Source organism: Rattus norvegicus, chromosome X (assembly GCF_036323735.1).
Source record: "Rattus norvegicus strain BN/NHsdMcwi chromosome X, GRCr8, whole genome shotgun sequence".
NCBI lineage: Eukaryota > Metazoa > Chordata > Mammalia > Rodentia > Muridae > Rattus > Rattus norvegicus.
Genome location: NC_086039.1, coordinates 101,383,155 through 101,398,782, shown reverse-complemented (window position 1 = coordinate 101,398,782; position 15,628 = coordinate 101,383,155). Strand labels below are relative to the sequence as shown.

Sequence of the window (15,628 nt, the reverse complement as noted above, 5' to 3'; positions counted from 1 at the left end):
GGGGTTGTTAGGTCCCATCCACCAACCACACACCCAGAAGAGGCACTTAATGGTCTCTGGAGGAGAGGAAGTCACTTTCCTCAGTGTTTCAGCCATTGGTAAGTTGCTCTAATTCGCAAATAGCTCCCCACTCATGCTCCTGCAGGTGACTCTAATTAAATGCACCCAATCACAAAAGAGATTTGAAAGTAGAGTAGGAACTTCTTGAGAACAGAAAGGAATTCGGTATGTGTTGGGGGTAGGGGATAGATGAGGTGATAAGAGAAGGGGAAAGGGTCAAAATACACCCCTTTCCTTTAAAAAAATTGGTTTTCCTTTTGAAAATTTCATACAAGAGCTCTGTTTAGATAATTCTACTCCTCCCTTTCCTCTCTTGCACTCCTTCTGTACCCTTGCAACTTCCTCTCAAATGCATAACCTCTTATTCAATCCTGTGTTCAGCACCAAACGTATGCACATGACCAACATTAAATGGTGTCTGTAGGTTGCGTTTAAATAATATATGTTTTTAACAAAGTACATTTTTAAGAGTCGTATACAATTATGAAAGAATCAGGGCTTTTGTTGTTGTTGCTTGCTTGCTTGTTTGTTTGTTTCAAGACAAGGTTTCCCTGCATAGCACTGGCTGTTCTGGAACTCACTACATAGAGCAGGTTGGCCTTGAACTCAGAGATATGCCTGCCTCTGCCTCCTAAGTGCTGGGATCAATTGTGTGCCACCACACCTGGCTAAGAGTCTATATTCTTTCAAAAGAAAAAAAAATCAGTAGTTGTAGGAAATATTTTTTGCTCCATGTATAAGTACATGGTAACAGCTTCTTGATCTTCAAGAGAAGAATTGGGCCTATAATTTTACAAAGTTCAGTAGTAAGCCTGATATCGGATTTTATTTCCGAACCACCAATTACATGTATGTATTGAATATCTAGCATGGATTCAAAAGTGTGGCACAGTATCAAAAAGTAAAAGGCATATTTTTGCTTCATTATTTAATAAAATATTACCTTATGAATTATTTATAATTTATTTATTTAATAATCTTATATATAAACAATAAATAAATATTTAATAAAATGTGAAAGAGTGGTGGGCAGAATGGTGAATACAACAGATAAAATCCCTGATATCTTGATATTCATTTATAATTAATTCAACAAATATATATGGAGCATCTATTATGTGCCACATATTTCTCTAGACACTTGAAAAGCTTCAGTGAAACAAAAAGAAAATCACATCAAAGAAAAATGCGCTTAATGATCACTGCATGTGCTTGGGGAATTTTTGTTGCTCAGATCAAATAAGTAAGCATCAATGAAATAGTGTTGAGCAAAGGTTGCAGTTTCTTTAATCTTATAGGACTTGCATCTAGTCCCCAGAGAATTTACGTGAGTATCAGGGAGAAGGATGGCTCAGACAACTGGCAAACAATACAACACCAATAGCACTAAAGTACCCAAAACTATAGTGTAGTTTCTGTAGACTCTAGGCAGAGGCCAGAAGTGGGGACGTGGCAGATGGTAAGAACTAGACTTTGGTGTGTTTTCAGGCAAAGGAAATGATATAAACTGAGGTCCACTTTTAGGTTATGGAGGGTTGATGGGTAAGATGGTTCAAGAGAGTTACGTTAAACAAAGTTGAATACATAGTTTAGGGTTAGAAGATTTAAACTCATGAGTAGGAAAAGTGAATATGTAATCTCTCTCTCTCTCTCTCTCTCTCAGAGTGAGGGGTGGGGTGGGTGGGGAAGGAATAATGATAATTTTAAGCAGATATTTGCTTTCTAAAATAACTCCTTCACTGGCACTGGCACTGGCTCTGCCTCTGACTTGGCACAGGGAGCAGTCTGAGTCCCTGGCATGACCTAACACTCCATACTGTCCCTCTACAAGCAAGACCACATCTGTCTTCACCCTAGTTTAGAGAATTAATCTCATTACTCGTCTCATTTCCAACACACTGAGTTTTGATCCCTTCCACGAAGACTTTTATGATTTTGCACACACGAAATCCCTCCCTCTATTCTTGGCCCCCTGAAAACCATACCTCCTGAGAAGCTCCAGCTCAGTCAGTCAGTCAGTCAGTCAGCCAGCCAGCAGGAGTTTACTTTCCTTCTTTATCTTCATACAGCATAGTTTGCACACATCTCAATTATTTTATACATATCAGAGTTATTGCCATTGTTCTTGACTTATGTCTGACCCATAATTGACTGTGAGGGTCTAGTGGGCCAGGGTCTTATCTCCACTCTTCTTCAGATTTCCAGCACCCAACAGTGAGCTTGGCACAGACTAGGATGAGGATGTTCCAGAAGGACTCATGAAAACATGGGCATATAAGAGGAGATAACATTCCCATAAAGCACAAGGATGAGCTTATGCTCCCCCCTGAACAGTTGGGTTAAATGCATCATACACACATACATGCACATGCACATGCACACACTTTTGCAGCACCTATTCTGTGTGGAAAATACCATGCTAGATACTTCAGAGTATACATTTAAGCAAAACCACTTCTCTTTGTGTTTGGGTAGAAAGATAAGATGAGAACACAGACAAAATACATACTAAATGTATTAAAGTCTAGTATCATTTTCAACTTGAGAATGTTAATATGAAGCCCCTAAACATTCAGCAAGGGTTATTCTCTTTAAAACATTAAATAAATTTACTTGTGATCTCGATGAAGCTCAAGGAGGCACATATATACAGGCTAAACACTCGCACAAGTAAAAATAAATGTCAGGAGTGGTGGCACAAGCCATTGATCCCGGCACTCAAAAGGCAGAGGCAGGCAGATCTCTACTAGTTTGAAGCCATTTTGTTCTGCATAGCATGGCCTCCAGGACCCTGTCTAAATAAGTAACAAATGAATAGAAAAAATAGATATAGAACAGACGACTAAAGAAGAAATAGTGAGAATTTGTAGGGGATAAGAGGGGACAAAAACCATCCAGGAAAATGTTTGTACACTATGTTGAGCAATGGATGAAGTTATAATGTATACGATGATGTAACATCCTATTTTAAATGTTAAAAAAATAACTGGGAGCGGCTTCTAAATTTTATCCCGTGTATTAGCAAAGGAAATGTGAAGACATGTAAGAAAAGGGATAAGGAAGTAAAAATGCCAAGGTTATGTGAACAAAAGGTAAAATGTACTCTGACTTTTTCTCCTTCAAAGACAGAATAGAATACATGAAGATAGTATGTAGCGGCTCACATTAATTTCGCTGTTTGTGACAGTGAAATACCAGGATAATTTAGACTTTATTTTAAATTTTTAAGTTATATAGTCAGTCCTTGAGTAACTAACATGATGTTACTTCTAGACCAGCCATGATCTTACTGAGCCGTGTGCTGAACTGGGATTGGCTGAAAACTGGATGAGGTCATCAATAGAGCATTGTGTCCTAGGTGCTCAGAGGGTTTAAAAGGCAGCGCAGTGGCCCTGCCCCACAGGCTCTTCTGTAGTTTCCGGACATCTAGGTAGCAGGATGTAGAGTAGGTGAGTAGGTACTACAGTAAGTGACTAACGGTCTAAATTAAGATCAGAATGTGGTCAGACTACAAGTACTAAGTGATGTTAGAGGGCTGGGATGTGGGAGGGAGGACACTGTCACTGAGATGGGGTGATGGGGGACTTTGAGAACAGGAAATAGCTTTCATTGTCAAAGGTTGGCAGGGAACAGGAAACAAGCCTTGTTCAGAGGATAATCTTATTGGCTTAGTGTGGAATAGACAATTCATGTTGGCAAGGCAGTGGGGAATGAGGGCTTAATAGAGCTTGGGGGTTGGGGATTGGAGTGTCACAGAAGAGAGCTGACTTAAAAACTAGCTCTTGTTTCTGATGCTTCCCATACCTGATCTCTGCCAAAGAAAACCATTTAAATCTAATCTTGAAAGTTAAAGGAATTCGATAGGAAAGAGACACAAATCCCCCACTAAATGTTGAATGTAACAAAATAGTAAAATATTTAAGGAAAATATTTTCTTACATTTTTTGGCATCAAGTGTATTGTTGCCCAAAATGTGGAGAAAATAACTGAATTAGAAAACAGGAGAAAAAAAAAAAAGATTGGATGCTCTGCCTCACCACTTGGAGACAGTGTCAGTACATGGGTGATTGGACTATTGGAGCTAAGGCAAAAGTCAAACTGAACTGTCCCCCTTCCCCAAGAGCAAGGAAGAACTGGTGGCAACAGGCCCTTCAGGGACTCTGCAGAGCCCCCATTTGTGATTCAGAGTCTAAGCAGCAGCAATCTTGGCTCCATCTGAGTCAAGATAGGTGTTTGTTTTTATATTAGTCATGTCTCGCTGCAGAGTGCCCCGTGTCTGATACAGGGAAGAGGTATGCTGGACAAGGGACTTAGGCTCTTTGAGTCTGGTTTTCCATCTGTAAAATGAGGGGAGTAGTAGATCTGAGCTCATAATAGGACCTTTGTGATGTAGGTACGAGGTAAGAGGTAGCAAGGGCTGAGCGGCAGTGGTTGGTACCGGTGCTCAGCACTGCACTCACTAGTAATACGTGAAAGTAGAGATTCATCTTATGGCCCAGAGAAACATATGTGAAGTTGCTTTTGAAGGGATTAAGTGTCCTTTTGGTTTGGTTTGGGATCCAGACCCCAGCCTACATTTTAACTAAATTGAACTTTGGGATTTGTTGGCACGGCAAGGGGAAAACTGGCCCAGCAAGGCAGGAGTGGTACAAGGTGTTGTGGCCATAGGAATATGAATTTCCATGTCGGCTTTTGGTTTAGTTTGGCACTGACTGTCCTTCAAACAAAGCAGTGTTGTGAGTGGCAGAGGAAGGGAGAGAAGGAAAGTCAACACATTCTTGGAAATAAGATGTGCCCTTTAGCTTCAGATGATTTTTTTTTTTGTGCTTCAGCCACATAAATATTACTTTGCTCTCAGGCTTACAATGAACATAATTTCAAAGCCTTGGAACAAATCGAAACTTCAGAGAAAACTTTCTGTTTAGGATGACAAGGAGTTAGTGAAACTTCCCTTAATGGATGTTTTTTAATACGGGAATCCTCAGATAGGGTCAGATAGCTTCAGAAGGAAGCTTTGCATATACTTAAAGCTTCGGCGCTCCAGCTACCTGACTGTAGCTATGGTAAATACATTCTAAAAGCTCAATGTCTGTTTCCTGATGACTTTACCTCAAAGTATTTATGGGAGTATGTTCTCCCTAGAGCACATATGTGGAGAGAGAGAGAGAGAGAAAGAGAGAGAGAGAGAGAGAGAGAGAGAGAGAGAGAGAGAGAGAGGAGAGAAAGAGAAAGAGACACTCCATTTTCCATACATTTTTGTTTTTGCTCCCTTGTATTTTTGGGATAAAACTTAGTATAAAGTCTGGCAATGAAGTAACTCATTTTCCAAATGTTGTTTTCTTGGACTGCAGACGTCTGGTTGGATGTTATAGGAACTGGTCCTAGGTCAATATTTAAACCACAGGAAAGCTCTGCATGATCAAGTCAATGGAACTTTCTTGTCCTCTGCTTCTGTAGTAGCATATGTTTAGAGCAAACTTTCAAGTAGGAAAAAAAATGGGATCTAAGTGTCTTTCATGAATACATAACCCAGCTGTAAAGTCGGTATTGAATATGAGATAGATATTGCTTTCAAACCCTGTAGCAACACCACACACTTAACCATCTCTGCATCACTTCACTAATTCATTTTATATAAGTGCTGTGAATCTGATTAGAAGAAAATATCCTTATGGTGTTTTTCTATGAGAAGCAAAACTCGTATTCAAGTGAAGGGCAATCTGATTTTTGATTTTATTCTTTTCTTTTAGGACACTAGGGACCTGGGAGGCTGGACCTTCCAGCACTGCGGGCGGTGATAGACAACTTACGATGACGTAGAAAAGACTCGAGGGAGAGGTGGGTGGGAGACGGGAAAGATTCCACAGAGGAGCAACAACAATAGCAAAAGCCACCACGAACAAAAAGAAAAAAAAAAAAACCACACCGAAGCAAGCTCCACTGTAACCTTTAGTTTTCAGTAACGATCAGCAGGGGGCGCTCCGAAATTGTCGCAACTTGTGACAGCCTCCTAAGAATGACCCTCTAGAAAATCGTCTCCTGTTTCCGGTTCTTCTCAGTAGCAGATACTCGTAAGTTTTCGGCAGTTTCCGGGGAAACTCGGGAACTTTCGCGCCTGGCTGGCTCCAGCCGATCGCCTGGTGCAGAGGCGCAGGGTCTCGGGGTAGTCATGGCGTCCCCATCTCGGAGACTGCAGACCAAGCCAGTCATTACTTGTTTCAAAAGCGTTCTCTTGATCTACACTTTCATCTTTTGGGTGAGACACGGGGACGACTGGGGAACCCTGGCTTTGGTGGTGGGTGTGACTCGGAGCAGGGAACCTCAGGTCTGGAGTGGGGATGAGCTTTGGGCGGCTGTGGTTCCCGAGACCCCAGCCTTGCCCACGACTTGGCCTAGGCCGCAGTGGCGGGGTCCTCGACAATGGAGCTGGGGTCGGCGGCACAGCGTTGGCGCTGGGGTCCAAATGTGAGGTGACTGAAGTAGGACCCTGATATCTCAGAATATCGAGGTCGGAGCGGGAGATGAAGAAAGGAGTTAAGGCCCCTAGAGCACACGAGGTGTCCCTGAATCTTTCCTTTGAGGGGTCTTTTGCATAATAGTATCTCTCTTTTCACTGCTTCATAAGAGGGGAGTTTTTCACAGGTAAGTATGGTGTGAATCCATTCCTGCCAGTCTCTGCTTGGGTTTTCTTTTGTGTACCATCCCTTTGTATCCTATGTCCATCCCAAACTTGGGGATGGGGGATTCGAGAAGTTTCTGGAATCCAGAAACGCTTTTAACCATCTCCTTTTACAAGATGGTTTTCGTTCTTCGACTGGAGTCAATTGCTTGAGGAAATTTTGATTTCTAGACACATATGCCGTGGGGAATGTATTTTACGCAATGAAACAGATGGATTTCTGCAGTTTTGAGACGATGCCTTGTCTACAATCCAACTTTATTTCCAGAACCCTTTCCTACCTCTTCCATATTTACCCACCCCATCACCCCCATATCCTGGCCACGGTGCTGTGGCAACTGGACTATTAATCAATTCTCACAAGCATTGTGTCTTAGACACTTCTGGGTTTGTGATCGAAGACACAAGCTTGTAAGGTGCCTGACTGTTTCTTTTTCTGATTTCTCACATAGATCACTGGTGTTATCCTTCTTGCCGTTGGCATTTGGGGCAAGGTGAGCCTGGAAAATTATTTTTCCCTCTTAAATGAGAAGGCCACCAATGTGCCTTTTGTGCTCATTGGCACAGGCACTGTCATTATTCTCTTGGGCACCTTTGGTTGTTTTGCTACCTGCCGAGCCTCAGCATGGATGCTGAAACTGGTGAGTTCTTTATTTCTTTAGACTGCTCTTGGTTTTCCTAGGAAATTCTTATATGTTCTATAACGGCTTTGTTTCTTGGAACTGGCTGTGGCTGTTTACAATTTTTTCATTCCTTATGGGGGGGAAAAACCAAACTAACAGTCCCACTGCCAGCTTAATAAAATAGACCTTCTGAAACTGCTTTCCCTGCCCCTTTCAATAAAAATATGTTCAATCAATTGCTCAGAATTCCAGCCACCCCCTTCTTTTCATCTGTGATCCAGTCTTTGGTCTGAGCCCTGTTTGTGCTAACTTGAACTTTTTAAAAACTTTTTCCCCTACAGTATGCGATGTTTCTGACTCTCATTTTTTTGGTCGAGCTAGTTGCAGCCATTGTAGGATTTGTTTTCAGACATGAGGTAAGCCTGAATTATACAATCCTAATATTATCCTTTCAACATTTATCCTTTTGTCGTAGATAAATAGAGTCAGTAAGTAGCCCGGTTTGACAGTGCTCAATATTAAAAAAAAAAAAAAAACATTTGAAGCAGTATTGTAAGCTAAGCTTTCGATCTGCTTTCTAGTAAAAAATTGGTAGGATGGTAATCACTAGAAGAAAATGATGCCACGATCACACTAATTTCTAGTAGTAAACTGGTGTATAAGCACCTATTAAAGTGGAGTTTTATAGCTTTACTAATAGGAAAGTAAAATACAAAGTTTATGACAGAAAATTAATACCTTCCCCATAAGTCACATTTTGAAAAGACATAATTAATGCAAATCATCAAAGGCTTAATATTCATATATTAAAATCAAGTAAACATAGCACTGTTGAGAAGCCATTTATCAAGTAGCGAAGGTGTATTCAGTACTATTTGAACTGTTAGTACAGCTTCATTCCATAGGCATCCAACTTGTATGTTGAGGAAGATATAGGCTGAAGGGGGGAAAGGCAGGGCACAGTGGCCGTTGGATAGGCACATGCTCTCATAGCACCTTAATCTTGTAGGTATTTTATTGTAATATTTTGCTTGATAGGCCTTTCATCCCAAACTATATTCCTTAGTAGACATAATCAGACTGTGGAAGTTAAATTACCACATAGCAAAGAGAGAATGATTGGCTAGACATGAGAATTTCTTAGTTGATACAGAAACCCAAAGTATTTTCTAGAATATTTGCTTACTGGCATTTTGTTTTTCGGATTCAGATTAAGAACAGCTTCAAAAGTAACTACGAAAATGCTCTGAAGGAGTACAACTCCACAAGAGACTATAGAAGTGAAGCTGTAGACAAGATCCAAAGTACGGTAAGTGGTTAGAACTGGTATGTTTTCAAGAGGGAAATACATTCCTTGTCGCTGCCAAGGAAAGGATAGAGCTAGGCTGCTGGGTGTTCCTCACTTGTATGCAAAGGCAGTGTGGGATGATACCGGCATAGCTCTGGGTTATTTAAGCCATGTGTCCTTGTTCTCTTCCCTCCACTGATGTCATCAACATATACTGTTAGGGTCAACTACGACAGGGCAGTAAAGGCCATCTAAAACCCACGCTTATTGTTAAAATCAAGTGCCAGTCTCTTGACTAAATCAAGGAGATCACTGAGTATAGTACATATTGTTTGGGGCACACATTCCAATAGAAGATGGTGTTAGGCTGAATGGTTGGCTGCAAACCAGTAATATGAATCAAGGCTTTTTACATTTCTTTCTCAGTTGCATTGCTGTGGGGTCACCAATTACAGGGATTGGAAAGGTACAAACTATTACTCAGAAACAGGATTTCCCAAGAGCTGCTGTAAACTGGAAGGCTGTTATCCACAGAGAGATGCAGATAAAGTCAACGAAGAGGTGAGGGTCCTTCCAGGACTTTTTGACAGTTTTTGAGGATTTAATGGAATACAAAAATGGACTCAAGTTTTACTCGCATGACTATACATAATCTGAACCTTGTAGGGAAGCTTGTACTTCGTTTCATACGACTAGCAAGTGACTGTCCAGTGCATGATCCAAAAGGTGGGGCGAGCTGAGGACGGATGAGACAGGCTAGGTTTCAGTGACATGGTAATCAAAGGCTAATAATAGTAGTTCAAGACTATCCTCTGTGGACAGCTGAGTGAGTAAAGTAGTTCTTACCAGGAAGAAAAGCACAGCTTTCTTGTTTTGTATGTAATGTCTTTTTCCCTCTCCCTTTAGGGTTGTTTCATAAAGGTAATGACAACTATAGAGTCAGAAATGGGAGTCGTTGCTGGAATTTCTTTTGGAGTTGCTTGCTTTCAGGTAGGTTTGCTTGTTCTGTGGGGAATGTCTTATTCTTGGAGGTATAAGGGAAGTTTTTGGGGTTTTCTTTGTTTTGTTTGTTGCTTTGGGTTTTTTGTTTCTTTTGTTTTGGCGTGGAACTTGGTATGTAGACCAGGCTGCCCTAGCACTCAAGAAGAGCTGAAGACCTACTTGCCTCTGTCACTCAAGTGATGCCGTTAAAGACAGAGGCAACCATACCCAGTGGGCTTCACTTTTGAGACATGAGCTTTTACTTCAGGGGACTGGATAGAGAAGACTATGTAAGAGGTATCTTAGTGTTCACAAAGCAGTCAATTACCCATCAACAGGGTAGGTTTTCTTATGGTGAAGTCATGGGACTTAACGTTGGATGTATATTACTGATTTTATCATTGACTCATTTTTTTCTTTAAGTGGAGGATTTCCTGAATCCTGCATTTACACAACAACAAATAACTATAAATGGAGTTGAGTGGTGGTGGCACATGCCATTAACCCTAGCCCTCCAGAGGTAGACACAGGCTGATCTCCAAGTTCAAGCCCACCTTGGTCTGTCGAGAGAGTTCCAGGGCAGTGAGGACTACACAGGAAACCTTGGATTGAAAATCCAACAAAACAAAAGAAAATGAAATGAAACAAAAGAAAAATCCTCTATAGTTTAATTCACATTGTCATAGCCAAACATGCTCTGAATCTATAAAAGACCTAGAATTCACTCCCAGCAATAAGCATATAGCATGCATGCATACATACATACATAATACATACATACATACATGTGTATTGAAGTAAGAACCTTATGAATAGATGCAAACACTTTACCACTGAGCCACATCCCAAACCCAGTACATATTTCCTGAAAGCGGTTAACTGTGGGAAGACATAGTACCCTCATAGTTGATCAAAACATGAATTGATAGGAATCTTTTTTTTTCTCTGAGATCAGACAAGGTTCTAAGTTTTCTTAGTGTCTTCCTTTCCTGGGCTGCACCTGCTTGGTGGTTGTCTAGCGATCACACAAGCCTCTGTTTCCTTCGTGCCTATCATTTTGTTATACTATAGATTGAGTTTTTTCCCTGGGTTGTGCTGATCACTACAGCATGAAAAGTTTGATACTGTGATTTGGAATGGATTTTTAAAGCCTTTTTTTTTCTTTACACATTTAGCATTATCGAAGTAGGACTATGATAACGAATATATATAATGAAAGGCTAGTCCTAATAGATTTACCTAGGTGCATGTGTAACCATGTAAATCTGTACCAATGTAACAGCCATTAGCTTCCTTCATTCTAATTATGAGACAAACTTCAAAGCCCAGTCATTCTAACTAGATTTAAGTCCTTAGTAGCCACACGAGGCTAATGTTTGTTGTGTTGAACAGCACAAGTGCATCCAAAACTGACTTGTCCACATCAGTTGGGATTTTTCTGGATAAAATGCTTAGTCTAGACAATACTTTCATTTTCTTTTTAGTAGCTGAGGGCTTTTCTAAATCCCAGGACTCCTGAATTTTCCCTTACTGTCCTTTGTGAAGTTCTGGGTCGCTGTTAGTAATGACGTTTGGATTTTGTCTAATAATTAGAACAAAGGAAGCTAATGGCTGTTACGTTTGTGCAGATTTACATGGTAAGACATGCACCTAGGCAGAAGTAGCTAATGTAATCAAGGAAACTCAAGGAAGGAAATTACTGGTAAATTACAAATAAAATGAGAATACATCCATATCCCGAGCTCTTTAATTTCTACAAATCTGCATGTTTGTGTGTGTAAATGTGTAATTTTGTTCATATTTTCTCTCCAGCTAATTGGAATCTTTCTCGCCTACTGCCTCTCTCGTGCCATAACGAATAATCAGTATGAGATAGTATAATCAGTATGAACACGGGCTTATATCTCTTCAGTTCTAAGGTGCGTTCATTTTGGTTCTTGTGCTGTTTCTATTGATATTTATGTGGTATTAATATTTACATGTCAATTATGAATTAAGTTTCCCAAGGTCTTCTCCAGTAGCTCATGTAAATCTTTTTGGCGTGTAAGCACTGTTTACGCAGGTCAGGTTTCCATCTGCCAGGCTGGCCTGAAAGGATTTATGCAGCTTACCTGTGGTCGCCTTCTCAGTCATTTGTGCAAGAAAAGAGCATTTCTTGATTTAAGGGTTCACTTACACTTCTCAACCTAAAGGTCATAAGAGGTCTCCTTTCTCATGTATTTTGACCTAGAGGGAAGAGAAATAAACAATCTAACCTTGACCTTTGTCCTTTAATTCATGAAGTGTTAAGGAAAATATGTCCTGCTCCTGACTGCTGTTAGCATTTCCCCTAGACCCTACTTGTCATTCATACAGCCTTAGTGCCTAGTAGTGTCCCTTTCTTGGTAAAAAGATAATTTTTGGCAGACTAGATTTTCAATGAGTTAAAGTTCACCTGGCCTAAACCAGAAACCAGATGTGGGGACAATTGTTCCTGACTGAATTAATCTCCAGGGTACTTGTCATATTTTAACTGGGGCATGACCTGGGAGCATAGAGGGAGGGCTTCCCTAGTGGGAATAGACCAGAATGCAGGCAAATACAGATGATAAAATGTAGGCAACAACTAAATTAACCATGTTTTCTTTAATTTTTTGAACACCAAGGTTACCTTTGTGAGTTATAACAGCGCCTGGATGGAGACTGACACATTAGCCTGAAAAGCTACACCAGTAGACTGATTCAATCAAGATATTTGTGTATTGTGTTCTATGTCCACTTTCTGTCCTATTCTTACACCCCTGTATCTCTAAAACACTGGAAGAGCTAGTAAATTGTACATGAAATAATACTGTGCTTCCATTGGATTTTCTTTTCCAGTGTGGGAATTGTGAGGAGTGCTGTGGATTTGCTCTCTTCATAGCAGTGTTCCTGATGGAAGTTTAACCTCTACAAATTTGCTGTTGACGTAGTGTGATTGAAAATTGGCCTCCTTAAGTGGGCCTCCTATTAGTCAAGATTAGCTGGCTTGATTGTGTAATCTGCAACAAAAAGGACAATGTTTCCTTAGTCTCTGATGGTAGGCAGAGTGGCATGGTATACCATTCCAGCTAGTCATCACATGGTGCCCATCATTGGCATTCCTGGGTGGTGGTGCCAGTCTCAGGCTTTGGGTGCAAAGGACAGAGACTAAGAACTGCTACCTGTATTTTGTGATACATCAACTTTCAGCACACAACGTATGTATTTTTGTTTCCAAACTAAGGCCTTTATACTGATCAGACCTTGTTATTTGAAAGGTTATCCTTTAGTGGCATCAGAACTCTTGTATTTTCCTTATAATTTACTGGAACTTACTTGATTAACTTTAGCTAGATTTTCCAGCAAATAATACTTCATATCAACTGTCAACATTTTGGTGAATTTTAATAGTATTTGTTTTGTTTTGTACCCTTGATTAATAAATATAAATCCTTTACACAATAAACACTGCATTTCCTCTAAAAGAATCATTTTAATTTTTAGAAAGTCTATTGGAATGGTTGTTTTTTTCACTGAGAAGGTGAAATCCTACATTTCCACATGGAGTCTCATTTTTAGGGAGAAAAGAAAAGGCCAAGGACTTGACTCTGTTGTTGAATATCCCTGTAGAAAATGGCATTCTTTATGCTACTACCACTTTCCAAGTCGTTAAATAGCACATATGTACCATTGTCTTAAAGGGTCAGGCTTTTGTAGCGGCGTAGTTTGCATTGAAAAGTTGCAAAACAGACCATATAACTTGTGTCTTTAAGATAATGAGATAATTCTTTGACTTTGAGTCTATGCATCCAATATGTGATGCCCTGCTGTATCACATAGTCCCTGATTTCATGGTAAGGAGTCAAACACATCAATAAAATGGACAAAAACTACCCAGTTTGTGATAAGAAAGGGGACCAGTTGGAGGGGAAGAGGGTACAAAAGAGGTTAGTGAACGGAATATGATCTGAGTACATTATATGCATATGGGGGGGAGAGGGAGAGAGGGCGGGAGAGAGAGAGAGAGAGAGAGAGAGAGAGAGAGAGAGAGAGAGAGAGCAAGAGAAAGGGTGAGAGAGAGCAAGAGAAAGGGTGAGAGAGAGCTAGAGTGTGAGCAAGCTGGGGAGATAGCTTAGTTACACTGCTTGCCTTGGTCTGAAAGCACAAGGACCTGAGTTGTGTCGCTGGAACCCGCCTGAAAACAGCCAGGTAAGGTGCTGCACGTGTGTAATCCCAGCGTTGGGCAGGTGGAGACAAGTAGATCCACCTTGGAGCTTGCTGGCTAGGCAGCCAAGCCTACTTGGTGACCTCTATGCCAGTGAGAGACTATCTCTAGAAAAAAAAAAAAGACGGGTGGTGCCTGAGGAACAACACTTAAGGTGTTTCCATGTCCACTCCCTCATGAACACAAATTTTCATAATGAAACCCATTTTGTGCAATTAGTATGTGCTGTAAACAACAAAAACCTACTTGAATTTGAGGTACCTGTGTTGAAATGCTTGGGGTTGTGTAAAAAGGAATAGCCTAAAACTTTAGATAGGTGTGGCTTATTTTTGATGCAAGAGTGCTAACAATACAAACATGAAAATGTCCCCAAAGTGATAAACCCGATTTCTACTTATTGGGAGTAGTGATGATAGGGAACCAAGTATCTGAAGGGTCAGCACAGCAATGTTTCTTTTCATTCTAGTAATTTATTACTGTAAAAATGTGCATTGGTGTTTTGCCTGCTTGTACATCTGTATGAGGGTGTCAAATCCCCTAGAACTGGAGTTAGTCGAGCTGCTATGTGGGCTATATAGTTGCTGGGAATTGAACTCAGGACCTCTGGAAGAGCAGTCAGTGCTCTCAACCATGGAGCCATCTCTCCAGGCCCCGATCATCACAGCAACTTTCAAAGACATTTATATTATTATATTATAAAATATTAACATTTTGATATTTGATTATCTTGAAATCTCCTATCATGCACTCTGATGGCACTCTCTTCCTAGTCCTCCTGTGTGTGTCTCCCCTTCCTGTGACCTCTGTCCACCACCCTCAAAAGAAAAAAAAAACATTTTATGTTGTCCATATACTCACTGGAGCATGGTCAAACTTCCAGTGTCCCAGGTAAAGCTGTGACTTTCTCCACTTGCACTCCAGGCGGAGCCATCAACTGTGGTGAACCACACCTCAGCATCCTGCCTACTCGTTCCCCCGTCCCCCTTAGTGCTCCTTGATGGCCTTCTCTTCAGGCTGTCGATCTTTCCTTTAGAGCTTTGTGGGGTGAGATGGGGTGAAGGCGGGGGGGTCAGAGGCCTTCCATGTTCCTCCTTCCTAATGGCACATCAAAGACAGTATCGATCTTGAAAAGCCTTTCAAGGTTTTCTTCAGTTTCTGTTAAAAGTTTTTTTTTTTCCTCACTAAAAACAACTGTAGGAAATTAAAATATGGCAAGTAGAAAATAAACAACCAGCTGGGAGGAGGATAATGACTGGATTGTAAAAAAAAAAGGATTAAATAATAATAATAATAATAATAATAATAATAATAATAATAGGAAAAACAATGTCTCACCACACATCTGAATGGCTTGGTGAATTTTAAGTCCGGCTTATTTTGGATGGCAAAATACAAAAGGCCACTTATAAAGCTGCCATATGTCTGTGCATATTGGATGATAAACCTTAATTCTGAGGCTAATGAGTGCCCTGGCTTTGCTCATAGTCTACCTGAGCAGTGAAAAGTTGGGCAGGCCTTTGCAGCTGGCCAGAGTGAGGGGCTACAGTGATGTAAGCCAAGCTTATACGTTTTCCACTGGGCCAAAAATACCTGCCCCTTCCTGGGCAGACACTCATAATAGCTCAGCGAATGACTTTTGTTTTTTTTTTTTTTTCCTGTGACACAGGTCTGCATTTGAGTCTTCATTTGAAAAAAAAAAAGCCTTTGAAGCTTTGTTTTGTTTTTATAAAACTCTGGCAACTTTCTATTTTTCTCTATATCATACCCAGGTT

The 15,628-nt window shown here is 40.6% G+C and overlaps 1 protein-coding gene across 3 annotated transcripts; it reads left to right on the top strand.

The window, feature by feature from the left end:
• Positions 1-3,411: 3,411 nt before the first annotated feature.
• On the top strand, positions 3,412-13,097 carry Tspan6 (tetraspanin 6). 3 transcript variants are annotated; one of them, XM_008773408.4, is made up of 9 exons: positions 3,412-3,509; positions 5,811-6,131; positions 7,192-7,380; positions 7,704-7,778; positions 8,573-8,671; positions 9,077-9,211; positions 9,557-9,640; positions 11,444-11,550; positions 12,277-12,459. In XM_008773408.4, exons 3-8 carry the CDS (start codon positions 7,369-7,371, stop codon positions 11,510-11,512), a joined length of 474 nt encoding a protein of 157 aa, XP_008771630.1. In that variant the 5' UTR covers positions 3,412-3,509; positions 5,811-6,131; positions 7,192-7,368; the 3' UTR covers positions 11,513-11,550; positions 12,277-12,459. The 3 variants fall into 3 exon arrangements, with proteins under 3 accessions (XP_008771630.1, XP_063135958.1, NP_001094142.1); XM_063279888.1 differs by having other exon boundaries at positions 5,811-6,316; NM_001100672.1 differs by lacking the exons at positions 3,412-3,509; positions 5,811-6,131 and adding an exon at positions 6,211-6,316 and having other exon boundaries at positions 12,277-13,097.
• The last annotated feature ends 2,531 nt before the right edge of the window (positions 13,098-15,628 follow it).

Coding starts and splice junctions, on each gene's coding strand:
- Tspan6 (NM_001100672.1), top strand. CDS start 6,230: ATGGCGTCCCCATCTCGGAGACTGCAGACCAAGCCAGTCATTACTTGT. Junction 6,317..7,191: donor TCTACACTTTCATCTTTTGG/GTGAGACACGGG, acceptor TTTCTCACATAG/ATCACTGGTGTTATCCTTCT. Junction 8,672..9,076: donor TAGACAAGATCCAAAGTACG/GTAAGTGGTTAG, acceptor TTTCTTTCTCAG/TTGCATTGCTGTGGGGTCAC.